Source organism: Syngnathoides biaculeatus, chromosome 12 (assembly GCF_019802595.1).
Source record: "Syngnathoides biaculeatus isolate LvHL_M chromosome 12, ASM1980259v1, whole genome shotgun sequence".
Classification (NCBI taxonomy): Eukaryota; Metazoa; Chordata; class Actinopteri; order Syngnathiformes; family Syngnathidae; genus Syngnathoides; species Syngnathoides biaculeatus.
Window position 1 is genome coordinate 4814858 of NC_084651.1, and position 27189 is coordinate 4842046.

General features: G+C 46.9%; 1 protein-coding gene across 3 annotated transcripts in view; it reads left to right on the forward strand.

Annotated features, from left to right (window-relative positions):
- Positions 1 to 27189, forward strand: part of lzts2a (leucine zipper, putative tumor suppressor 2a) — a 48564-nt gene that overhangs the window by 17776 nt on the left and 3599 nt on the right. For 2 of the 3 annotated variants that reach the window (XM_061836248.1, XM_061836249.1), the window contains exons 2-6: positions 483 to 585; positions 21467 to 22111; positions 23801 to 24442; positions 25221 to 25343; positions 26569 to 26715. In XM_061836248.1, the coding sequence (XP_061692232.1) occupies positions 21500 to 22111; positions 23801 to 24442; positions 25221 to 25343; positions 26569 to 26715 (1524 nt within the window). In that variant the 5' untranslated portion in view covers positions 483 to 585; positions 21467 to 21499. Of the gene's footprint in view, positions 1 to 482; positions 586 to 6250; positions 6436 to 21466; positions 22112 to 23800; positions 24443 to 25220; positions 25344 to 26568; positions 26716 to 27189 lie in introns of those variants that run through there. The other variant, XM_061836247.1, reaches the window with a different exon arrangement.

The window sequence follows — 27189 nt, forward strand, 5'->3', positions numbered from 1 at the left end:
GATGAAAGCCTGCTGGCGACGTCACGACTGCCTTCTGAAATATTAAAAAAAAATCAATATTCGAATCTCATCGCTGAGCCGAGATGTACCTAACGGGGGAAAAAAGAAACCTTGAAATCAGAAGACCAAAATCTGTCAAATTGGACGTAATAGTGTGTCATTTTTACCCCCAAAATTGTACAATTTTACATCAGAATAAGCTGATGTATACAACTATAAATCTTCATCATGAAAATTCATACATTATTACTTCCCTTCATCCCATAATGTGAATTTGTGCATTTGAAGTTAAAATCCTCTTGCAAAATGCAGTTGTGGCCAAGCGGGGGCAGCATTTCCTCCCCACAAGACGCCACTGAGCAGCAAAAAAAACGAGCTGGCCTTGCATCTGAAGATTTGTCAATTGCTGAATTCAGTTTTGTGTTTTTTTTATTTATTTTTTAATTATTATTATTATTATTATTATTATTGTTGGTCTCTAGGTTCAGAGGCCCAGAAACGAGCTCCGCTCTGGGATGAGCTCTGCCCGCCGTCGCCCTCTTTCCACCAGAACTTCCGGAAGAACTTCGCGGGCAACGTTGTGAGGTAAAGAACCGAACGTTAACAACATCTCCGGACTAAATCTATTCTCGGCGGACTAAGCTCGGTCTAAGTGGACAGAGACACAATTCTAAGTGATATTTACATTCCTCACAAAAATTTCAATTTTTATGGGACGTGTTAATTATGCTCTGTTTTGAAGTTGTTTTGAATTTTTTTAATTACATTGCCTTTGTGTATGTCAGATACGCTGTTGATGAAATTAGTTGAAATTGAAATTGAAGTTGAAATGAAGTTCAACTGCATGAACATTTTTGAGTATAGTATGAAATACTATCAAGAGGCGGTACTATATTTATATGATTTTTCACAATCGTCCCGCCACCCCGCCCATGGGGAACTACGATGACAATGTGGGCCGTGACAAGAATTAGTTTGACACCCCCCGGCTTTAGCAGGGTGTCCGGGCTCTCCCTTAGAGAACGAGTGAAAAGCTCGGTCATCAGGGAGGGGCTCAGTGTCGAGCCGCTGCTCCTCCGCGTTGACAGGAGCCGGATGAGGTGGCTGGGGCATCTGAATCCGGATGGCTCCCGGACCCCTCTCTGGTGAGGTGTTCCGGGCACGTCCCACCGGAAAGAGACCCCGAGGACGACCCGGGACACGCCGGAGAGACCGATCCCTCTGGAAAAACTGGAGGAAGTGGCTTGGGAAAGGGAAGTCCTGGTATCCCTGCGGAAGCTACTTCCCCCGCAACCCGACCTGGAAATAGGGTAGATAATAGATGGATGGATGGACCCCAATCGGGAAAGATCAATTTCATCTGTAGAGGTTTGTGGTGCGTTTTAGTTTCATCTTGAAATTTTACCCCAAAAAGATGACTATCCATAACTTTTTTCGGGGGGGGGGGGGGTTGTATTCATGGAAACGCAAGTGTCTTTGAAGAGTCAGCGTAGAGGGATCAGGTTGAGTATGCGTGTCATTCAAAAGGACGGGTTGAGTAGAAGTTCAAGGGGGTCAGGAATTTCACAGCTGAGCACCTGGCTGATACGAAATCACATGCCCCCCAAGCCCACCCGCGGCCCCCCCTGCCTCTGTAAACTCACTTTTCACCTCACTGCAAATCAATTTCAATGCGTTTCCTCCTCACAATCTAGAGTGCAACGTTTGTTTGTCAGAGGCCTCCTGCGGGCCATGCGACACTGCAGCCTGACCTTATCACGGCGGGGGTGGGTCGGGGCCGGGGGGGGGGGGGGTTGCGAGATGCCCGTCGAGATAAGCGTCTGCGGAGGACAACAACAACGCAGCAGCTGTCTTCCTTACACTCCTTCCAGCGTTTATCCATGACGGGCTTCCTTGTTTCCCTTCCTTGTCTGGCTCCCGTCCCTCAGAAGACCGGAAAGATTTGCCACCGCCTGCATTGACACGGTCCCCTCTCAGAACACAAATGGCTCACGATGCCTTATTTTTGGTTTGAACGCCGCCCCCCAAGTCCACCAAACCCAATCAGTTTCCATGAAAAATGTAACTTTTTAGCACTTCTACTGCACCCCATTGTGTCATTAGTCTGGTGTAGTGATGGTCCAAATGCTTGTTGAACCAGATAATGTACTGGTCTCTAACCCTGAACCAGAACTGACCCCACGTGGCCCATAGCTCGTTGCTAGAATTGGGCCAGGTTTACGTGGGATTTACGGCCTGTTACTTTGTAGCCATTCTGCACTGTGCCGGGTAGTTTCTGGTACGCTTTCTGTTTACCTTGAAAAAGAAGGAAAACAAAATGGTGGTCGAATAGTTTTGAAATCTTTGGCGAGCGTCACACAGAAATATCGTAACATTGGATCCATATTTCCGTGTTTTAGCTGAATGCATGATTTCACTGTTCCGCTCAAGGTCCGACGCCGGTACCACAGGATTTACAAGACGGTAAATATGTCAATATCGCATTTATTAAGTAGTCGGATTGAAAAACTGCTTTATTACATGACACAATTGCGTACACATTTCATACTACATTAGCTATGACTTTGAGTGTGTCGCGTCATTATCCAAGCCACTTATCCTCACAAGGGTCGCGGGAAAAGCTGTAGCCTATCCCAGCTAGCTTCGGGCGAAAGGTGGACGAGATCCCGAACTGGAACCTTTTGTCACTGAGCGGGAATCGATCCCACGCCGCCCGCGCCAAAGGCAGGCGTGTGTACCACTGCACCATCAGTGACTCCCCCACTTTGAGCGTGTGTGACTGTAAAAAGGTTTTTCACCTGGCGAGTGATGCGGGAGTGAATGAGAGCGTAAAGTTGGCTGTTTTGAGTGCAGGTTAGCGACTGGCTGTGAAGTGGTTACCGACCAGCTAGCTTGCGTGCTGACTGTTGATTGGCTCCGGGGTTTATACGTTATACTTTTTTTTTCAAGCGTGAATTGCTTCTAAACTTTGGACTACTGGACGGGACTACTGCTGGCAAATGATCTTAAAAACCGGAGGCCACTGAGCTCTTTTCCTTCTTTATTCCGACACATGTACCGAAGAGAGATATACAAAAGTTGATTGGATGTTGTCTGTCAACCTTCCAATATTTATTTGATCACTGTTGGGTTCACGCCGCTTTAGCCACGAGGTATGAAGACCTAAAGATTTCCATCCATCCATCCATTCATGATTTGCCTTCACGGGCCACATAAAATCATGTGTCGGGCCGCATCTGGCCCCCAGGCCTTGATTTTGACACCTGTGGGTCTAAATGTTCTGAGGAGTTATACCGTGATTATGTCCGCAATCCTCATCCATCCGTCCATTTTCTTTGCCACTTATCCTCACAAGGGTCCCGGGGAGTGCTGGAGCCTATCCCAGCTGTCAACGGGCAGGAGGCGGTGTACACCCTGAACTGGTCGTCGGGCAATCGCAGGGAAAATTGAGACAAACAACCGCACTCAAAATCGCACCTACGGGCAATTTAGAGTGTCCAATTAATGTTGCATGTTTTTGGAATGTGGGAGGAAACCGGAGAGCCCCACGCAGGCACGGGGAGAACATGCAAACTACACACAGGCTTGTCCAGGATTGAACCCGGGACCTCAGAACTGTGAGGCCAACACTTTACAAGCTGGTCCACCGTGCCAAATTTTGTTTTCATCTCCCGTTGAAGATGATTTATTTAAATAACGACATTCTCTTTTTTTTTTTTTTTTGCCTTCACACGTTTGAATGCTGAAAATCAAACTCGTACTGATTCACGCTCAACCCCACAAGTGTGCGCAAGCGCCCCCCCCCCACACACACACACACACGTGCGCGCGCACACGAGGCTCAAAAGCTTTTTTGTGTTCCTCTTCGTGTGGTGCGGTGGGCAGTGTTAATGGCAGCAGAGTGCAGTGGGGGGGGGGAGCTTAAGTGAACTTTCTTCTCACTTGTTGACCGCCAAGGGACTCGAGGGGGGGTGGGGGGAGTACATGTAAAGTTTAAGTAAAAAGTTGAAGAGTAAACAGAACGCACACACGTCTGCTCTTGTCCAGCATTACTCAGCTTTTACTGGTCGTCCACTTTGGCACGCAACAACAGACGGTAACGTGTGTGTGATCTGTAAGTAGCCCGATGCTGCTAACAGTTGGTGCATTAATCACGTGCATTAGCGGGAGTCAACCTCATTTCAGCATCCCGACCGTGGATCAGGTTGCAAAAAGCTTCTACGTGTGCCCCCCCCCCCCCCCATCCATGTGCTCAGCCATTTGAGCATTGACTCGAGATCCTTGATATCCAGTTTAAAGGGCCACTGTCATGAAATGCATGATTCTTAGTACGTTATTAACGAAAAAAAAACGACAGCCGACGTGGACCCATGCCTTTTTTTCACCATGCGACATGATTTTGACGTATACAGCTTTTCGTAACTCCCGCCATGAAAATCCTCTCGAGGGATTTGTTTTCGAGCAGAAGCAGGAAGTGACGTTTCCTCCCACATGCCAAAAACATCCAACATTCATCGGACACTCTAAATTGCCCGTAGGTGTAATCGCGAGTGCGGCGGTTTGTCTCGATGTGCCCTGCGATTGGCTGGCGACCAGTTCGGGTTGTACCCCGCCTCCTGCCTGTTGACAGCTGGTATAGGCTCCAGCACTCCCCGCGGCCCTCGTGAGGATAAGCGGCGAAGAAAATGGATGCATGTATGGAAACTCCATCTTGCTAGTAAGGATTTTTTCAACTGCTATATGGATGACATTTCTGCATACTATTAGGACAACTGCCTGTACATGTTACTAGTGAGGCAAAAGTACCAGTGAGGATATTAGTGATACTCTTATGTCTACTAGTTACAGTGTTACTAGTGCAGCACAGTAGTTTGTAAGTAAAGTTTAATTGCATTCTAGTAGGCCACAAGTGGTGGAAAAAGCATTTCTAAGACAGTCATATCTAGTAGCGCGCTGAGTCGTCTTAGCAGTAAGGACATAGAGCATACAAGTACATGGACCTGATATCGAATCATTGCTGAAAACATCTTTCCATACCTCTATGATAATTCTTCATCAGCCACTACGTTTTACTAATGCAAAGGTGTCAAACTCAAGGCCCAGGGGCCAGATGTGGCCCCGCCACATGATTTTATGTGGTCCGTGAAAGCGTAGTTGTCATGTGCCAGACTGGACCACGGCCAAGATGGGCGTGGCCACTGCCCTGGTCGGCGACACCTGTCACCGCTCACATTGGGACTGTAATTAGATGGTATATTTAAGTTGGAGTTTTGGTCGCTGGCATTCGCCAGTTCGTTGTGCATTGTCCCCTGAGTTTGTGAGTTGCATTCACTGACAGTAGGAATCTCCATCATTGAAAATGGTGTAGTGTTGACCTATCCTCGTCACAGTGTTTCTGTGCCACCTCAATGGTTGAATAAAACTACGCCTAACATCGTGTCCTCGTCCTGGAGTCCTGCATTTGGGTCCAGCCCCCGCATAGGAGTGAAGGCATGTGTATCAGCCTCCATAATTTTTGTTAAAATCTGGACCAAAATTACAAAATTTAATATCATAAATGACGACGTTGAGATATTGCAAGCATTTTTGCGCTAACCAACGTCAACAATAGTTGAAAAACCCATTACCCTTGATATCTGATTCCAAAACTATCTGATGAATTTAATCTGTAAGAATTTGATGGGTCATTTTAATATTTTCACGGTTTCAATCATAACGGAAACCATAATGTGACACCCCTGCTCTTACGAGTGCCCTCGCTCACCTCCGGACGCGTGATCAAACGTTACATAATTCGTCCCACGTGAGTTCATCGTCCGCCATCACCCCCCCGTGTTGAAGCTCTTCATCATATTAATGTTAATAATTTCGCCCGAGAGGGTCAGATGATTGGATGGTACAGTGGGCGGCGGGTGGGGGGCGGGGGGGTACACTCGTGTGCAGCCACCAAAATAAAGAATGAAATAATCCTATGGGAGAGATGGAAGATGCGTAGGAAAAGGGGGAGTAGGTCCAAAAATGAGAAGGAAAGTTGATGGGGAGGTGTTAGAAGATGGAAAGAAGAAGCAGCTTGGGGTGGGGGTTTTGGGAGTGTGGGGGGGGGGGGCACACAAAAAGTGAGGGAGGAAGCCGGAGGAGTGAGCGAGGGGAAGGGGAGCAGGAGGCGGTGCTTATGCAGACAAGCGAGGGAGGGAGAGCAGAGAGGAGAGGGAAAGAAAAAGAGTGGGGGGGGGGGGGGGGGGGCGTTTTGATAAGTGTCAGGATATGAAGAAGTGTCGGAGCGGCGCAGAGGCGAGGGCGGCGGCGCCGCGGAGACATTAAGACCGCAACGCGCAGCCGCCGGGTTTAAAAATAAAAAATAATAATCATCATAATAATTTCCCCCCGCGAACGAACGGATCCAGTCGGCGGCAGGGATGCAAGGCTCTCGCCGGGGTGAGTGTTCGCAAAACGTAACGGCTCTCCGTGTGCGCTCGCGCCTTTGTAAACGCTTCCAAAGCGGCCGCCGTCCCGCCGCTCGGCCTCATTTGCATGACGGCAAAGTTTGCTTGAGGAAACTTTGGCGTGGATGCCACAAACGGAGGCTTAAATGCTTGGAAACAAAAAAAAAAAAGTTGCTTGGCAGGAGCACTCGCACATTCCTAATGGACTTAACGGCACTGGAAGCTTAAAACAGATCTCATCTCTGACATTAAATTATGAATGCGGCTAAGTGGAGGCAGCAGCTGGATGCTTCGGTTAGCTGTCCGCGCGCATTTTTCATTTTTTTCACGTTTGAACTCAAAGTGGGGGGAAAACGGTGACATTTTGGTCATTCATTGACATTTATTGGTGTTTTATAGCTTGAAATGTTAAAAAAAAAACTCAAATATGAGCACATTTTCTATACCGCCAGTGTTTCATTACTTTGTTGCAATTCTTCCCCAAAAGAAATCTCAAAATAAGCCACAAAACGTGGATACGCAGGTCAACATGGGAGAACATTTATTTTTTTCCGCTTGTATTTGTATGTCACTGGCGTAGAGAGATGACCAATAATTAATGTTTTACAGATCATTTACTTTGGCCCAGTTACATTGGATTAAAAAAGTGTACACACCCCTGTTCAAATGCCTTTTTTTTTTTAAATGAGACCAAGCTGAATCATTTCAGTTGTACACCATTAATCAACTCTGTAACAAAAAAAAAAATAAACAAAAGCCTAGTATGACATCTAAACTTTATTTAATGTTAAACAAAGGTACCTGATTGGTAGCAGGTTGGTGCTGACTCCCTTTAATTCATTTAACATGAATTTGAACGTGATTAATTTTGAGCGCAGTTACACGCCAGTAATTAATAGGGTGTGTACATTTGTGCAATCACATTATCTAAGTTGTTTTTTTTACTTTCCGTCTGAAATATATATTTTTTCCAATTGAGTCACCTTACTGGGGGCTAAAGTTTTGAAATCATTTATCTCGGTCTAATTTTTTTGGAATATCACTAACTCCTCTTTTTTCAACAAGGGTGTGTAAACTTTTGATTTCCACAGTCAGTAAAATTGCATCACTTTGATTTTCCCGAGTTAAAACAAGTGACTTAACTAAAGGCAAATGCGATACCTGTTACTATTTAGAAGTTTGAATCGCAGATTATGTTTTGATCAGTCGTACATGCATTATCGCAACGTTTGCGATTGAGCGACAATCAAGTCCATTCCCACTTGTTAGATATGATCCAACTTTTCCAATTTTTTGACATTTGCTTGAGAATTTGGTGGCAGGTTGGTGCTGAATCCCATTAAGTCATTTAACATGAATTTGAATGTGATTAGTTAATTTTGAACACAGTTACACCCTAGTAATAATAGGGTGTGTACACTTATGCAATCATATTATCTAAGTTTTTTTTTTTTTTTTTTTTTTTAACTTTCCTTCTGAAATATCAATTTTTTTTCCAATTGATTTGCAAATATGGGTCACCTTACTGGGGGCTAAAGTTTTGAAGTCATTTATCTTAGTCTCATTGTTTGGAATACCACTAACTCCTGATTTTTTTCAACAATGGTGTGTAAACTTTTGATTTCCACGGTCAGTAAAATTGGATCATTTTGATTTTCCCAAGTTGAAAAAGTGACTTAACTAAATGTGATAATTATGTGGAGATTTAGAAGTTTGAATCCCAGTCATTTAACATGAATTTGAATGTGATTAGTTAATTTTGAACACAGTTACACCCTAGTAATAATAGGGTGTGTACACTTATGCAATCCTATTATCTAAGTGTTTTTTTTTTTTTTTGCTTAACTTCTGAAATATATATTTTTTTTCAATTGAGTTGCAAATATGGGTCACCATACTGGGGGCTAAAGTTTAAAATATGTTACTATTTAGAAGTTTGAATCGCAGATTACGTTTTGATCAGTCATACATGCGACGTTTGCGGTTGAGCGACATTCAAGTCCATTCCCAGTTATTAGATATGATCCTACTTTTCCAATTTTTTTGACATTTGCCTGAGAATTTTCTCAAGTTTCTTAGCCAGCAGCTCTTATAAATAATCCAGAAAGCCCCAAACATCACCAATTAAAAGGGTTGTAGTGGAATGAGGAGTTTCTTTCTGTAATGCTGTAGACTGTCGAGGTATTGATTGAAAAAGGTCCTCAGACAGTTGGGCTGTAGGAGGATGTTATTCAATCTGGACACGGACCACACATTGAAGATAAGAAGCTCAACACGCGTTGTTTCAGTCTAGAGGTATTTTTCATGTTCCTTTAAGGAACGAATCCCTTTGAGCGACACCGATTAAAATTACAAGACTGCTCGTGCCCCCCCTCCCCCCCCCACCCCCCTCCCGGCACACACACCGTAGCACGGGAGCAGATGTTGACGGACGGCGGGACGCGCCCTCCGCTCTCTGTAGTCACCGCGACGTGTTGACATTCTCACGCGAGCGAAGGGGCCGCCGTCAAGTGGCCGCCGTCGCGCGGCGTCGACGCGGCCGCCTTAAATGGGCAGGTGCCGGCTGGCGCTGACGTAACTTTGAAATGGAAAATGAGGGGGGGGGGGGGCTGACGCGGCTTGAATCGAAAGACGGCGGCGGGTTACCTCATCTCCTCTGAGGTAAACGCGTGGTGCTGGTCGCACGGAACCCTTTTTGCCCCCCCACCCCCCACCCCCCACCCTATCTATGCTGACTCACATATAGAAACAACGCTGCGCGGACTTCAATTTTTCTGCCCCCCCCCCCACCTCTTCTTCTTATTGTCCTCAGATCCACTTTTTTTTTTTTCCAGGGCTCTTGTTGAGCTCAACCTCACAAGCACAGGTATTTATGTAAAACCTAGCACGGAAGACCGAGAGCGAGCGGAGACGTCGAGAAAATTAGACGCGGGCCTGGCTTGGCTTCACTTTGCTGAATGAGACTTTTTCCAAACCAATCTACCCGAAGCCACCGCCCCCCTACCCCCGCCGCCTCCTCCATCTTTCTCCACTTTCGCAGCGCCGTGCTCCGACGCACATGTCGGATATTTTCTTAGATGAATGCGAGTGAATTATACATCAAGGCTAGCGCGCTTGAAGCGCGCCGTAGCTTGCTTACGCAATAGCGGCTCAGTTCGCGCTGCTGCCTCGACGTTAGCGGTAACGCGCCTCGCGACATCTTGACGGGAGAAACGGCAAAAAGGGAACTAAAAGCTACAAGTGATAAGCGATGTAAACGAGGAAAGCTGTCACAGCGAAGCCCCCCCCCACACTTCCACTCTCAAATCACACAAGTGTGAGATAGCAGGCCTAGAAAAGCTGTCTGCTCCCTGACCTCTGTTACGCCGAAACAATGGCCCTCCATTGTGCGGAGAGCCAGAAGGGCTGCGAGGGGGTGAAGGACGGGAAGTTTTGGAGAGAATGCGTCTATGCGGGCAGCCTGTAAAAGCTGTCATTTTTTTTTCCTACCACCTGCCAAGCCAAGCCAAGTGAGTGAACCGCTACACCATCAGAAGTTGAGTTTATATCAGAGCTGCAGAATTGCACCGGAAAGGAGAGGAATGAAGATTAGCCGAAGTAAAACGGAGTATATGTGGATGAACGAGAGGGTGGGAGAAGCGATGGCGAGGGTGGGTGACTTCAAATACTTGGGGTCAATGGAGAGTCTGGTAAGGAAGTGGAGAAACGGGTCCAAGCGGGGTGGGACAGTTGGCGGAAGGTGTCTGGTGTTCTATGCGGCAGAAGAGTCTCCGCTAGGATGAAGGGCAAAGTCTATAAAACGGTGGTGAGGCCGGCCATGATGGACGGATTAGAGACGGTGGCACTGAAGAGACAACAGGAAGCAGAATTGGAGGTGGCAGAAGTGAAGATGTTGAGGTTCTCGCTCGGAGTTAGCAGGTTGGATAGGATTAGAAATGAGTTCATTAGAGGGACAGACAAAGTTGAATGTTTTGGAGACGAGGTTTGAGACGCCAGACTTCGATGGTTTGGACATGTCCAGAGGCCAGAGAGTGAGGAAATTGGTCGGAGAATGGTAAGGATGAAGCTACCAGGGAAGAGAGGGAGAGGAAGACCAAAGAAAAGGTTGACGGATGTTATGAGGGAGGACATGAGGTCAGTGGGTGTTAGAGAGGAAGATCCACGCGATAGGCTAAGATGGAAAAAGATGACACCCTGTGGCGATCGCTAATCGGTACAAGCCGAAAGGAAAAGAAGAAGATCGGAGCTGCAGAATTCAATAAAATCCCCACAGGTCTTTGGAGTCCAACGACCTACATTTCCTTATCCCGTCCCGTTCCGTCGAAAGCAATCGTCGCAGGCCGACTAATATTCCTCACGTCAAACCAAACTTTGGCACTGATCTCCTCACAGATTTTAATTATCTGTTTGATGTATGCTGGATTGCAATATGAAAGTGTACAAATATTGGCTGGGTTCTGCTTCATAGGTGGATAAGAAGGAAAAAAATGGTCTTTATTGTCACCAACAAATGCTTGGTCTTGACATTTGACACGAGTGTGGCTGATCCCTCACGATGAAACTCACATTATTTTGGATTTGGAACCTGAATTCCCTCTTTGGGGTGTTAACCGTTCCTCACCACTTGTCCACGGTTGCCCCAAAGGTAGTCTAGATGCCGGCTTTAAAACCGGGGGCCTCATACACCGGTCTACGTCCCCTTCCTCAGCTACATTCAGTGTCACCCTGAGGCTACTGTTACAAACCCTGACGCAGAAATTGTCTGGAATCGCTCTGTCTGAAGCAACATTTCTTGTGTACGTAGAGTCAGAAGCAAAGAGCAGGCAAAGGCGGTGAAGATTCACATGGAAAACGTCTGCCTTTCTGCGGGTGGCGCAGATCTAAATTTAAGCCTCGGATCAATGTGTCCTCAAAGTTAAACATCTCGAGTGGTATCATCGATTCTCCCGAACAGACAAAGTCTTTCAAAAAAAGGACACTCTCGGTATTTCCAGTGTCTGCCTGTCTGACCGCCGTCGGGTAGCCGTCAGCGTCTGGAAAAACTCCTGGAAAACACAACATTTCTAGCAGATCAGGAATTTCAACCATCTTCCTCCTCTATTTTTTTTTATTTTTTTTAACAGACATCTACCCTTGTTTCTTTCCACCTGCACCAGACTGCATCCCCCCCAAAATGACTGTGAAGCAAATCTGATCCGGAGCCGTCACAAGTGATCCGTCACTTGTTCACAATTAAGTTCCATCACTTTGAGTAATTTCCTTTCGAGGAAATTGAAGTGTCTCAGGTGTTTGGGGAAAAAAAAGAAAGTGCAAAGGAAAATCAGTCCGTGATTGAATTTAGCTCATGGAGACCATTGACCAGGCAGTGACCAGATGTTTTGTCTGCTCTAATGGTTTTTTCCCTCGACAAGCTGCGCTTGTAACCTCATTTTCTTCATCCGAGGCTCTCGGCGGAGACACAGACGTCTCAAGTTGGTTCAAAATCAACCCGTAAATAAAAACGTGCTAGACAGTTAGCTTCTCGCGTGTCGTTGATGTCTAATGCACCCTAGTTTTAGTTGTTGGGCCATCAACCTCGATGGGCGACTTTTGGAGTGTCCCTTTAGGAGGATCTGAGTTCAGTCGGCCCACAGCTGAGATGAAATGAGATGAGAGGTCTTGCATCCAAATTGAAGACATGTTTCCTCCCAGCTTCTCTATGGTCTGGATCAATAAATCCCAATCACGCTCCCAGTGCTGGGTGTCATGGTTCCGCCGGTCCAGCCTGGGCTGTGCGGGTTCCCGCACAGTCACACTGATTAAGAGGCGCACACCGGCGCCTCATACTGGCTGATTGACTCCGGTATATATAGGACCCAGGGGACGACTGGTCTTCGCCAGATCGGCGCAACTCATGCCCCGTTCCTGCACTCCCGTATCTCCGATCGTAAACCCTTGTGTACCGACGTCCGCCTGTTCTCGACCGACCCCGTAAGCCTGACCCCTTTGACACTCCTGCTATCTCTGATCGATCTCCCGTGTACCGACTCCTGCCTGCCCACAGACATGCTCTCTAGGCCCGACGTCCTGACTACCGCTGCTGCAGTTGACTGTCTATCTGATCCCCGACCTTGGACCGAATAAACACTTTACCCAAAATACCTCTGCGTCTCCGGAGCCCTGCATTTGGGTCCTCCTCCGTCTCGATGGGTCGTGACACTGGGTGCTTAAGTGGTATGTCAGTATGTAAGTGGACCAGTGCAAAAAAAGGGTTTACATAGAATATTTTGAAATGTCGTTTTTATTGAACCGGAAAAACATGGCTGGATTGTCAAGGAAAACGTTCAAACCCACGAATAACGGGTGAAAATAAACCAGACGTTTTTTTGGGAGGCTGTTGGCGATGACCGATGACCCGCAAATTTCGGCAACAGAGATTACACACTTTATTTTATAGCCACAGGTACAAATGAACCCCGCACAACACACACCAGTTCTTGTACCGTAATTCCCGGCCTACAGAGCGCACCTGGTTTTGAGCCTCCCCCAGTACATTTGGAAAGGAAATACCATTTGGTACACACGTAGGCCTCAGCCGTGTAAAGGCCGCAAGTGCTCACATTGAAACCGACATTGAAACACGAGATGTTTACAAAGATGGTACACAGAGAATTTAACGCTAACGCCGCTGTAGTAATCCTACCGCTAACGCTAGCGCCAACATTTGCTAACACTAGCACCACCGTGCTGAAAGAGCCAGTTAAAAAAAACATACTGGTAAAAATCACCGAGACACGGCAGTAACGCGCTAGCGCAGTGCTAACAGGGCCTGACCTGTAAAAGTCACTTCCTCGGCGCATATATTCCACCGGTCTCACTCTTGCCTTTTCCGCTTGAGTGGCCCCTTGCGGTCGTTTAAAAAAAAAAAAAAAATGCACAAATTAACCGCATCGCCGCATAAACCGCAGGGTTGAAAGCGTGTGAAAAAACTCGCAGTTTATAGGCCGGAAATTCCGGTAGTTTGAAAAGAAAAAAAAAATTCTCACTCCTACATTCAACTTTAACGCCGTAGAGAGTTCTCTCAAACAATAAAGGGAAAGCAATGTGCTAAACTTTGCCCTACGCAATAGCCAACTTCTTCCACTGGTACTTTTACAAAAGCGTCCTTCCAATTACACTTCCGATGCCAATGGACATATCATCGCCGACTACAAATAGTTTATTCTTGATCAAACTTGATAACTGCGAGCAGGAGCAGGAATTTCAATCAATAGGTTTCTTTTTCCTGGTCAGGTCACACATTAACTAGTTCTGGAGGCGCACTAGTTCACTTGCCCTCACTTCAGAACGGACACTGTGGCTGTCAGATCCTTCTAAAAGTCTTTTCTTGCCAATGTTTTCTCATTCGGCCCCTCTTTTTTCTTTTTTTTTTTTTTTTTCTACTTGCGCAGGAACAATCCAGACCTTTGCTTCCTTGGTAACACTTGCAAACAGAGAAAAGTACAAAACCAGCAACAAATTGACTGTAAAAATGGGAGGCGGGAGGGGGGGAAGAGGGGGGGCTGCATCTGTTGCCAATTACTACCGGTAAACTTTTTTTTTTTTTTTTTTTTGAGAGAGAGAGCTTATTCCTCCTCCTTCATCTCAGGCTCCTTAATCAGGTCCCAGGCGCCCCGGACGCTTGATCTAGCAGCTTTTTGTTCAAAGTTGCAATCAAGCATGTCCCGTTGCCAAAGTGGACAAAAAGAGCCTTTGGCGCCCGGGCGGCCATTTGTGATCTCAAACCGGCCCGCTGAGAGAGTGAGAGAAGTGAAGCCGTGTGGGGGAAGGTGACAGTAAGCAAGCCTCTCAGACAAGACGGTCACAATGTTGGAACGGCCGGGACAATATAACCTCGAGTAATCTGGCGGCACATGAAAAGACTCCCCCCACCCCCGTCGTCCTGAGAGCAGGAGGGATGTCTTTGTCATGGACATTTCTCCTCTGGATGGCGTGCAAACAAATGCAAGTGTGATGCGGTATGAACTGATTGTGCGCGTCGGTGGGCTTCCTCTCGCCTGCGCTAGTGGACCTTTTTTTTTTTTTGTTCCCCTGAATCACCTACTGGCCTGTTGACTTTCTCTCAGGATTAATGGCTGCCACCCAAGCTTTAAAAGTGGAATATTTCCTGCCTTTTCAATGCCACATTCTTTCAGTGCTCGACTTCACTGTTGTGGTACTGTCTCCTACCTAAAACCAGCGTTTGCACGCGGCCCTAAAAGTACCTAAAAACCCCTACGTTTCTGAAGGTCCATTTAGGGGCCCCTAAAAGACCTTAAAATTCACCAAAAACCAGTCAAGCCCTTAAAAAGGCCTTAAAATTAAAAAAAAAATCCAAGGGAGGACCTCTACCGCCAAAATTCTCCCCCAAAAAAAATTACCTTTTATTTAAAAAAAAAAAATAGAGATCCGTCTGGCGTCCAACAGCCGGAAATTATCAAGGGAAGTCACTCTTAGGGATGAGAATTTTCCGCCGATCGGCAGATTTCCGACTTTTTCAGACCAAAATGACCATTCTGGAGATAAGCGCAAATCCATTAAGAAAATTCCGGGGGGGGGGGGTCGTGCGCCTGCCTCTCGGTGGTGGGCTCCGAGCTGCAAGTTCAGCTTAGTGCTAGCACAAGCACGACTATCATATGCTGTTCTAACTTGCTCACTACTGTAAATATTTGCATTTTGCGACGTAAACAGTAAAACTCGTTTGTGGCAGATTTCTCGATTGCACAATAGAGTTATACGGTATAACGATCCAATCGTGTTAGTCTGTTTTTCCAAATTGTGTTCACAACTAGTCGCCATCTTGTCGTCGATATTCCATTGTTTGTTTTTGTGAGTCGGCATTTCACTCCGTCTTCGTAGCGATCCAATAAGAATACTTGTATCATGGGGAAGTGCATTTTTCAAGATGCTTGGGTTGAAAGTAAAGACTTTTGGGAGCCGGGTTCGTCGAGATCCAAAAGATCGGCGCATGTTCCGCTGTCATCTGCGCGAACGGAGTTACCGGCTTGGTAAGATGGGCGTCGAAGCGCTGGAGTCGCACTAGAAAAAACAGGAGACACGCTGATTTGGCGAAGACTGTCTCATCTTCTGTTAGTATGAATCTGTTTCTGTCAAAATATCAAGATAGTGAAGCAGTAGTAGGGATCAACTGAGCACCAGTACTGGCGGTGCATGCGCACCTACAGTTGTCCAGTCATCGACTTCAACCAGCCAGAAGTCGGGCTTTACGAACGTAGTTCAATACACGAAAACGGACTCGTTAAAGGCAGAGATCGTGTGGACTTTAAAAGTGATCTGGAGCCATTAAAGTTACAAATCTTGGTGATTGGCCACGATGGCCCTACATTTTTCGTCTCTGCCCCTAAGAATGCCCCTAAAAAGCCCTTGAGTTTTTTGGGGTCAGAGTGTGTATGAACCCTGTAAAACTCTCTTAGATCGTGCGCGTCCAACAAAGAAGAAACATTATACAAATCTATTATTACATCGACGGCTCTTTCTGTGGTTCCCACACGTATACTCCGGCATTTGTTCATATGGAGTCTCTGATCCGACAATATTACACATCCCACCTGTCGCTCTCCTCGACACGCTGGCTTTGCCCGTGGTTAGTCATGCTGTGCGTGTAGCTGCTCCAGAAGCAGATTGAAAATCTAACCCCACCGCCCGGGCAAGCGGTGGGGGAGCGAGGGGTGGGGGATCGGATAGACGGCCCCGTTCGAGATTTCTTTCATTGCTTAAAATTAATCGCCACGCCAAAGAGATGACTAGAGCAAGAGGTGTCCTGAAGAGATGAATAGTTCAGTTCATCCCGTCTCGGTACAATTTTGGACCGGTAAAATCTGATCTGGCTTTGCGTTTCCAGTGCCGGGTCGACATCGCAGCAGCGTGACACAGTGTGACCCGCCAAAGAATAAACAAAGAGCGCTACACAGTAAACAAAGAACCGCAGTGACTGCTAGCATCTTGTGTTTTTTTTGCCTCGTAGCTGTTTGTCATAAGAGGAATTTTCGACTTTTTCTATTTTTATCGTTGCGTGAATTTCGAAGTTCTCTTTTGAACGATCAAATGACTGTCGAAGTCCACGGTTGTTCCTCTTCCTCTCCTCCACTGCACTTCTTTTCTACTTTGCCCGACACAGCTATAACTGGGATAAGTGAGTTGTAGCAGGTACTAGTTCTAATATCGGGGGTACAAGGGTACCTAGCAAAAACTCTAGTAGTTTCCTGGTCGTCGTGTTTTGTTTTTCTCTACATTTGATTACTTTTCATTGTCTCTCGGCTCTCATTTCACTCTACTGTGCAGCGGGACAACGGCATCATTCTTACTCTACTACTACTACTACTACTACTTCTACTACTAGTACTCTACAGTTTGCGAGCCAACTCAACAACATGTTGACACTGCTTCTTTTCTACTTTGCCCGACACAGCTATAACTGGGATAAGTGAGTTGTAGCAGGTACTAGTTCTAATATCGGGGCTACAAGGGTACCTAGCAAAAACTCAAGTAGTTTCCTGGTCGTCGTGTTTTGTTTTTCTCTACATTTGATTACTTTTCATTGTCTCTCGGCTCTCATTTCACTCTACTGTGCAGCGGGACAACGGCATCATTCTTACTCTACTACTACTACTACTACTACTTCTACTACTAGTACTCTACAGTTTGCGAGCCAACTCAACAACATGTTGACACTGCTTCTTTTCTACTTTGCCCGACACAGCTATAACTGGGATAAGTGAGTTGTAGCAGGTACTAGTTCTAATATCGGGGCTACAAGGGTACCTAGCAAAAACTCAAGTAGTTTCCTGGTCGTCGTGTTTTGTTTTTCTCTACATTTGATTACTTTTCATTGTCTCTCGGCTCTCATTTCACTCTACTGTGCAGCGGGACAACGGCATCATTCTTACTCTACTACTACTATTTCTACTACTAGTACGCTACAGTTTGCGAGCCAACTCAACAACATGTTGACACTGCTGATAAAAAGCAAACTTTGTAAAATGTCACGATAATCCGAGACAAATTAGTTTAAAATGTACAAAGCCTTAGTGTTAGCGGATGGCCCGGAGTTAGCCATAACGGCATGTGGCCTTACTTGTTCGAGTATCTGAAAGAAGCAGATGTTTGTGAGACAGATAAGAAAAAGCACATTTGCTGTCTAGCAAGATGGGTGATGGTATGATTTGTATTTATGTCTCCCTTCACGATTGATTTCCCCGGCTAGGACATCATAAGGCGTCTGTGTGCTCGCCAAACAGGATTAGTGAGTTCTGCTTTTCCCAAGGCCTCTGTGGAGACTTTCTTTAGACAAGCAGGTACTGGATGGAATTCTTCTGAACTCTACACCCCCTCCCGCTCCCCCATCATGACCTCCACCCGGTCTGCCTTTGTCTCATCGCCCCCGAGAACCCTCATCTTGTTTTTTTCTTTCGCCGTCCCGCCGAGTCTCCGGAACAGCCCGGCTCGGAGGTTGCGTACGATCGCGAGGAATGATGTGTTGCTGCGGAAGAATGCGCATCCGCTCTCGGGAATTGGCTGACAGTATTAGTGGTGTGATAATAATGGGATTATTTGCCCATCACGGATCCTGGTAGCGTGTCTTGTTTTTTAGAGAACGACCTGATGAGCTTTCTTCTGTCATCATCCCGGGCCACTTGCTTGCACTCAAGCAGTTTCAGTCGCCGTTCAAGCAGTAAGCCTGCGTCTGAGACGTCCGGCATCATTTAATAGTTTTAGAGTGTTAGGATGCGGTGTGAAGTGCCCCCGGGTCGACCCCGCGATTGCTGGCCGCGACTCGATCGGAGTTTATTTTTAAACGTCGCCTCAAATGGCTCGCCAAGAGATTTGTCCCGTGAAAAACTATCTGGACGATTTTGGGCTGTTAAGATGTTTTCTATTTTTAGGGCTGACGGATATGTTTTTCTTCTCCCTCTTTTGTTGTGCCGACGCCAAAGGATGATGCGTGCAAGAAGGGGCAGTGGAAATGGACTCAGATGCCGCACTGGAACTTTCAGTTTTTAATCAAGGTGCTTTTCAATCAACGGATTTTCTCCCCGGTCACTGATCTAGTGGTTCATTTGCCTGACTAGGTCTGAGTTCAGATCCCACAAAGTGGTGCTATGAATGGTTTTCTGTCTCCTTTTGTGTCCTGGGATTGACTGGCAAGGAGTGCAGGGTGGAATCTGCCTTTTGCCTGAAGTCACCTCGAATAGATTGGTTCCAACTTATTCCAATCCTCAATGGGATAAGTGGTCCAAAAAAACAAGAAAGAATGGAATGGTCTGAATTTAGACATATGCGCCTCTTCTTTTGGTCCAGATAAATTTGACCACCACCTAAATTTTTCCCAGTCCAAACACAAAGGTCCCCAAAAGTTTTCTTGTTCCAGGGTAAAACGCCCCGTCGTTGAAATTTGCTGAGATGGTCCAAAGGACTTTGCCCAGGGAGGGAAGATTTAAATCGCTTTGCAACATCAGAGTGGAAATTAGCTTTTGGGATTTATTGCCCGAGTGGCTGGAACAAAACCCAGACCCTCAGGGGTCACAGTGGCGGGAGGGCAGCTCACATCCAGTCCTCAGGGGGTCACTGGGTTAGCGCTCGGGGGGTAACACTTGACGTTCTCACAGGATTGTTAATTCTATGATCTCCGCCTGAGAGGTTCTCGTTAGGGGTCCGGGAGGGGAGCGGTGGCAGGGATAAAGGGATTAAAAAAAACGTAGAAGGTGGTCACGAGGCGTTATTGTTTTGGGGATAGGAAATGATCACATCGCAAAGATTTGGTCAATGGCTGTGGCTCGTGTGCATCTCGGAGCCTGCCTCCGAGAAATGAAAGACACACTTGACTGATCAATTCCAAATAATTAGGCAGCCTCGTGTTTTCTTATCGAGGGCCGGATGGCGTGACTTCCACACTGTTGACCGCCTTCCTGGAGTTATTTTAGTTTGATTGTTTGCTCAGTTGTAAACTGCAGCCGCTTTTTTCAGGAAAGAGTTGTTGCTTCAGTGCCTTCATCCGGTCCAGATTGTCCAAGAGTCTTCAAACATCTCTTCGCCACAACCTGAAGCCGTTGGTTTGGGACAGATAAGTGAATGCAATACTGAGGCGAATTCTTTTATATGAACAGTCAAACGCATGAATACAAAATGAAAACACTTGCAAGGAGCCGCTGTAGACCACAACTCAGGCCCAAACACTCACCCGCAAACCTGCCAGTTCGGCTCCGGTTCCTGATGTCACTCAGTCGGCCACAACCCTCGGGTAAATCCATCCAAAAGACAGAAGAAAGTTTCATTCAGTTATAATATCCATTCATTTATTTACACTCTGTATTGCTTTATATTTTTTTTGTACAATATAGGGTTACATTTTTTTTCCCCTCGTCCTTAAGCAAGCTTAAAACATTTCACGTGGATTTTGAGACGTCTTTTTCCACTGGACGCGACTGACGTGTTCCGTGGTGTTAGTTCCTGGCAGGCTTTGCGCCGTTATATCTGCTGTGGATTATTCCGCTCGGCCAGACGGATTTAGGCTTGGCGCGGCAGGCTGAGGACGCGCGTTCACCCGGGCAGCCGACACCGATAATGCTATCTGCAAACGGGAGGACTTAATCTGCCGCCACGCTCACGGTTTCAAAACGGCGTGCCCGCAGCGGCTTCACGTTCGCGCCGTTCCCTCGCAAATTTCCGATCGGACCCATCGCCGGCGACTTTTCCGGGTTCAGACGGGGACGTTCCCGAGAATCACGCAGCGGCTGCGGACGTCGCCGATCGAGACTCATTTGTCACGAAACTCAAAACTCTTTCTCTCCTCCTGCCTCGTTAGTGGAAATGGCAAATTAGCAGCAGAGATGCCTCTGCCAAGTGCAGTCGAGATGGCATCTGCTAATAATTTGCTTGCTTTGCTGCAAAGAGTTGGAATTAAAAACAAAATAATCATTGATGGCTTGGTTCATAATGTTGAAGGTGACTTCGATCCCCCCTGGACTTTTCCAGGCACCGATCACACCACCAGTGACAAATAAGCAAAGTTTATGCTGGAGTTTATGTCGTATGCTTTGGTGACAAAATCCAGTCTTCTCCTGTCCAGTTACTGTAACCAGAATCAATATTGATCTAATAACACAAATAAGAAAAAAAATAAAGGAAATGCATCACCAGAGATGCTGAAGAGTAAAGTAAAAATTTTGCTCTGGGAAAAACAAACAAAAAAAAAAAAAGCGTCATTGTGGGCCAATAAGTTGATCCTGTATGAATGAATTTTAATTTTGATCCAATTACATTACCGGCAGCACGGTGGGCTCAGATGGTAAAGCGTTGGCCTCATAGTTCTGAGGACCCGGGTTCAATCCCATGCATGTTCTCCCCGTGGGTGCGTGGGTTTTCTCTGGGTGGGCACTCCGATTTCCTCCCACGTCCCAAAAACATCCAGCATTAATTGGACACTCTAAATTGCCCCAAGGTATGATTGTGAGTGGGACTGTTTTCTGTCTCCGTGTGCCCTGCGATTGGCTGGCGACCACTTCAGGGTGTACCCCGCCTCTTGCCCATCGACAGCTGGGATAGGCTCCGGCACTCCCCGCGACCGCCGTGAGGATAAGCGGCAAAAGAAAATGGATAAATAGATGACATTACCATTGCTAATGTAGTTAAAGTAACATCAGGCATAACGAGTGATTCTGAAGGCTTTGCGCAAATCAGATGAAATCTGAAATCTGATCGGACGTAAAATCCAACATACACATACTCGAAGCAAGCCAAGAAAAACACTATGAAATGAAGCAATGCACCGTTGGGAATCTATTAATAACATTTCATGGGATAAATATTAGAATGTAGGTTGTAAATGTAGGTCAGAGCTTGTGGAAGCGTCGAGGCAAGCAGAGAAGGCCTTGCTCACCCTGACCGGGCACTTGGTTAGGATGAGTACTGGACGTAGACCACGACGCTAATCAGGTTATGTCGTAGAACAGATGAAAAAAAAGGTTTTCTGCTGTCGCCTCACACAGGGTGCGTGGTGTGGGTAACGCCATCGCAGTGCCATGGCTCTGGTTCAAGCTCTTCCCGTCACTGACCGCCCCAATCCCGGCGTCGACGTCCAGCAGCACCAGCCGCTATCCTCCTCGCACTCCCCGCCGGCCTCCCGCAGCACGGCCACCGCTATGGGTTCCGTAAGCAGTCTCATATCGGGCCGGACGTACCAGGAGAGGCACTGCCGGGCGGCCAGCGAATTCGCAGCCAAGGCGCGGCGCTCCACGCCCGCTACCAGCTGCTTCCGCCTCCAGGATAACACCCTCCGCAGCGCGAGCTCCTTGGAGCAGCTGCTGGTTATCTGCAACCAAACGCAGGAGCACCACCCCCAGGCCCAGGTTCTACCTCCACCGCTGCCCACTAAGAAGCAGCCTAGGCCGGGCAACTCCGCAGTGCCGTCCGGCGGGGCTGGAACGACCGCCGGTGTTGCTGGGGGCGGGGTTAATAATAACTCGGGATACGTGAACAGCGAAGTGGTTCCCGGAGACTGGAACGACAACCTGGTGGTGGCCGCTGCAAGCCCCTTCAGCGACTCAGAGGACCAACGGGAAAATAGGACCCTGAATGGCAACATAGGAGGACCTCCCCCCAAACTCATCCCAGTTTCTGGACAGCTAGAGAAGGCAAGTGAACACCCGCCCGTCTAAAATGAGGGATAATATCAAGACACAGCGGCGTTGGGTGAATTCCGCAACATAGAGGCCATTCTCCTTTGCTCACAAATCCACAATACAGTGGCGGCGCAAACGTTGAGCCACGATCTAACCAGGACTCATCGTACATCAGAGCTAAGGTCTACGAAAACTGAATTGGTGTTATAGCGCCACCTCTTGTTTTGTCAAAAAAGGCTCTGTTTTTATGTAAACAGATTAGTTTTGTTTAAATTACGCATACACAGTGATGCCTCGGTTCTCGACCACGATCCGTCGCAGAAAACGGTTCGAGAAGTGATTTGTTCGAAAACCGAATCGATGTTTCCCATTACAATGAATGGAAAAAGAAATAATGTGTTCCAAGCCTAAAAATTTTTTTTAAAGCATTTCTTAGCTTTTCCTGATAATAACCTGCATAGTAGAAATATATGTATAGTTTAAATACTTCATATAATAAGATTATTTAAGCAATATATTTATTTTTTGCTTAAAATGTATGCTTTAGTAGTAGATTACACTAGGCTGGGAGTGCATTGCCGTATATGTAGCGGCTCGGCCCCCAGTCTTGTAAACGTTTTTTTATTAACAAAAGTGCAGAATAACTTTAAACAAGCAACTTTCCTTCTTTGGAGCCATGATTGGGGGGGTTAATACGGTAGTCCTCGATAAGAAGACATAACAACAGTCACTACCGGGACACGTCTGTGTACAGAGGCTTCGTAATACAGAATAACAAAAGTGCGTTGGTTGCGCCGCACGCGTTATGTCATATCCGGGTTTTTTTTTTCGGGTGCGTTCGAATTGACAAAAACAAAGCACGTCGTGGGTGGGTCAGCCGCTTGGGCCGCGCACATTATGTTATTACCGGGTTTTTTCGGCGGCGTTGGAATTTACAACAAAGCGCGTCGTGGGTCAGCTGGTCTAGCCGCGTGCAATATGTCATTTTCGGGTTTTGTTGGGGGCGTTGGAGTACCAATTTTCCTTCGAAAACAAAAGCAAAAAAATCTTGAAATTTTCGTTCCAGAACCGAGACTACTGTTCAGGCTTCTCTCTGTTCTTCAATCTGAGCATTTATTTAAAAAAAAAGCAAGAGTCCTCTAATATTTATTACATTATATATATTATATTTCTTATATCTGATGTCACCAAGTGATGGTTTATAGGTATTGCTGAAATTACGGGTAGTCCTGTAATTATTGGACGGAGTAGCTAGTTTTCTAGGTGGCTGTCGGGGTTCAGTCATTCACGGCCATGGACGTTAATATTCGTCAACTGGCCACTGAAGTATATAAACGTGAAGTATGTTTTTCAGCGGGTAGGCTTTGAAGAGCTTGTTTGTGAGATTCAAGTTTGTACGCCACGGTAATGACCGACAGAACCCTGTTGATGGCGACGTTGCATCACTTTGGATTTTAGACCGACAGAACTTTTGATTAGAAAATAACGATTAAGGCATGAATCTCAGCCAGACAGGTCATGTTTAAAAATTAAAAATAAAAAAGAGGTACATCTTGGCTTAATAAGTTCGTAGACTGAATAAGGAACGGCAACTGGTATTCGACTCGTGAGTGAGCACCACTCATGGCGCATTTCTTATCTGTAAATAGCGCAGTTTCACTTTTATTGTTTTTTATTTATTTATTTATGTATTTTTTTCAGAACATGGAAAAAGTGCTGATCCGTCCAACGGCGTTCAAGCCCGTCGTTCCCAAGAATCGCCACTCGGTGCATTACCTGTCCCCGCGACCGGCGGGCTGCAGTCTGTCCGAGAGCCAGGGCAGCCTCAACCTCCTCTTGCCCCCCGGGGGGTCCTCCGGCGGAGCCAACGAGGCCAGTGGCGGCAGCTCCGCTTCGGAGGAGAAACGAGACTCCTTCAGCGGGGGGCGCAACGCCCGCAGCAGCCAGTCCTGCTCCATATCGGACTCCGGGAGGAACTCGCTCTCCAGCCTGCCCACTCACAGCAGCACAGGCTACAGTTTGGCCCCCAGCGAGGGCTCCAGCTCCGGGTCGGCGCACCAGGATGCCGGGCAGGTCCCGGTCAGAAACACTTCGGGCGGGATCGGGATTCACGGTCATCACTCGGACAGCGGACGCTCGTCATCCAGCAAGAGCACCGGCTCGGGCTCGCTGAGCGGGCGCGGGCAGCCCCTGTCGGACAGCGGCTCGTGCGGCCACTCGTCGCCGCCCGTGGAGGGCTACGAGGTGGTGGTGAGGGACCTGGAGGAGAAACTGAAGGAGCGCGACATGGAGCTCCAGCATCTACGGGAAAATCTGGACGAGAACGAAGCCGCCATCTGCCAGGTGAGACCCCGAATCGCGTGGGAGGAAGAAAACCAACCTCACGGCGCTCGGGCTGGGTGACAATTAAAATTTGCTCTTTGCTGTTTTCTCTTCCGGGATTTGCTGCGTTTCCCCTGAACCCGAGCAAAGCTTTGAAACAAGTTTTCAAGCTTGCATAAAATTACACAGAATAGCAATATTTTTTTTCTGCAGATATGGTTTGCGGGTGTAGGGACCGAGCCCTGCCACCACAAGCAAAAATGTTTGAGTTCTACATAAAAGGTTTATAATTGCTTGTAGATGCTACAAAATTGTAGGTTCTGATTAAAAAAAAAAAAAAAAAAAAAAAACACTTGAATGACAAAATGCCGAAAATCTGAGCTGTAATGTGAAATTAAGTTCTTTTTCTTACAAAATTGTCATATACTATTCACTTAAACTATGGTGCACGTTTCTTACTTAGAATTTTGCAAATTGGACCATTTTATTATTTATCGCCGGCTGCTCCCAGACCGTCGGCAACCGATTTCGTTCCAAGCGTGTCATTGTTTGCAATTCAGCAACGTTCAGCGCAACTGCTGGAATTCAACTCTCAGACACATTTTGGAAAAACAGTTGCCACGGCGGTCGGGAAAGTATCTAAATATTTTGACCGCATCGCTAAGCTGGCGACGGTGGCGGCTTATGTAAATTAGCTCCTCGCACCGTTTCCAGCCATGTTACATAAATCAATAAAATGAGATCGAGATGGATCAAAATCGGGTGCATTGCGCTAACCTGGCAACCTTTGCCGCGGAAGGTCTACGAGGCCAAGCAGCGTCGCTGCGAAAGCGAGATGGAGGAGCTGAGGCAGAACTGCGCCACCAAGATGAAGCAGGCCTCTCAGAAGGCCCAGAGGACTCAGCAGGTCTTACAGTTGCAGGTTTGCTAGACCGTTGCGCCATCAGTGGCCGTCCGGAATCCACCTACGCTGACCTTAAAGGTCAAGTGTCATGCCTGTAACCGTTCTAAAGATAGATATTGTAATGAAAAATACATGTTACATTATTCACTTCAATGTCTACACGAAAAGATAAATATGAGTGGAGAGTGCGTCATCCATGCGCAAAGTTGCGGAAGTCTCATTTTCCATTCAACTGGGGGCCATATTGGCTGCATCTTCTCTCCGTGACGTCACACTGGGACATTCGCCGTTGAAAACAGGCTGTGGCACCTACTACGGGAGACGAACCCGCCCCTTCTGACACGGAAGCTCTTTTCGAAGAAGAGAACATCTCACAACCGAGTGAAATGACCGGGGCGATATTACCCTATCGTTTCGAACCGTATTTAGATGATATGCGGATCACGGCCAAACCGCGTCCCCGCCCGATCCACCTCTGCGGTGGCGACGAACAACGGCGCCCGCGGCCGTGAGTGACGACGACGCCGCGGCCAAACCGCCTCCCCGTCCGATCCACCTCCGCGGCGGAGATGATCCACTGCGACCTGGCGCCACGACGACCCACCCCGGTGGCGCCGCGTCCGCCAATGACGGCTTCGGCCAGGCTGGCACATCAACACATTTAGGACCCCTGATTTACGGATTACGTCCCCCTGACCCCAACTTTTATTTTTTTTAGTAGCTGTATACACACCTACCTGTTATTTAGAACCGACGGAGCTCTCGTCCTTTTCACCCGTGCAATCCATTTTTCACGACAAACCGGGTCTTTTGGAAAAGTATGAAGAGTGAATCCATCCTCCCGAGTGTTCGAGCAATATCCAGCAATACAACAAGCCGGCATTTTGGCTAACACGAAGGAACAACGAGCTTCTTTCCAGCAGGTAAAACTAGTATAAACAGACAAGACCGCTTGAGTGCGCTACTGCCCCGTATGTCACTTCCTGCTTCTTCTCGAAAACAAATCCCTCGAGAGGATTTTTCATGGCACGAATTACAAAAATCCATGTACAAAGTCAAAATTATTTATTAATAACATACTAAAAATCACGCATTTCATGACAGTGGACCTTTAACGTCAGATTATTTGACTGTGTAACAATGGAGGAACTTTTTTACGTGGATTGCGATCTCGACTTGCAACAAAAATGTCATCTCTACGGAAAATGTATATCTGTATCAATTTTGTCGGACGTGCGGTCAGGTCTTTCAACTCCAGCAAGAGAAAAAGAAGCTGCAGGAGGACTTCTCGTCGCTGCTGCAGGACCGGGAAACCCTGGAGAGGAGGTGCGCCAACATCCAGCGCGAGCAGACACAGCTGGGCCCGCGGCTGGAGGAGACCAAGTGGGAGGTTGGCTCGCATATTGATTTTTTGATTGATTGATTTTTCAGGTCAATTGAGGACAGGAAGCAAGAAAACGCTTTTCGCCGTTAAAATACTTGAAGTCCTACTTCAAATATCTGACGGCCAATAAAGTTATTTAGAAGCCTCGCAAGCTAGTGCTAGCGCTCGTGGTTGTGTGTCAACATGCTGTCGTTTAGTTGAACACATGATCTGACCAGAGCAGATTTCCAACCTCTATGTCGCCAAGGAACATATTTTACAATTGGAAAATCTTACGGCACACCAACACACAAAAATATCATAAAAAGTAGGTACGTTAATTGGTGTATGTACTTACTGCCATCTAATAGAAGACTATAATTTTGTCACTATGCCTCACTGGCATAAAAAGATGAACAAGGCTACATTATTTATTGTAAATATATATACGGTATTTTTTTAACAATTAAGTACACAAGTAAATACAGTAAATGAATAAAA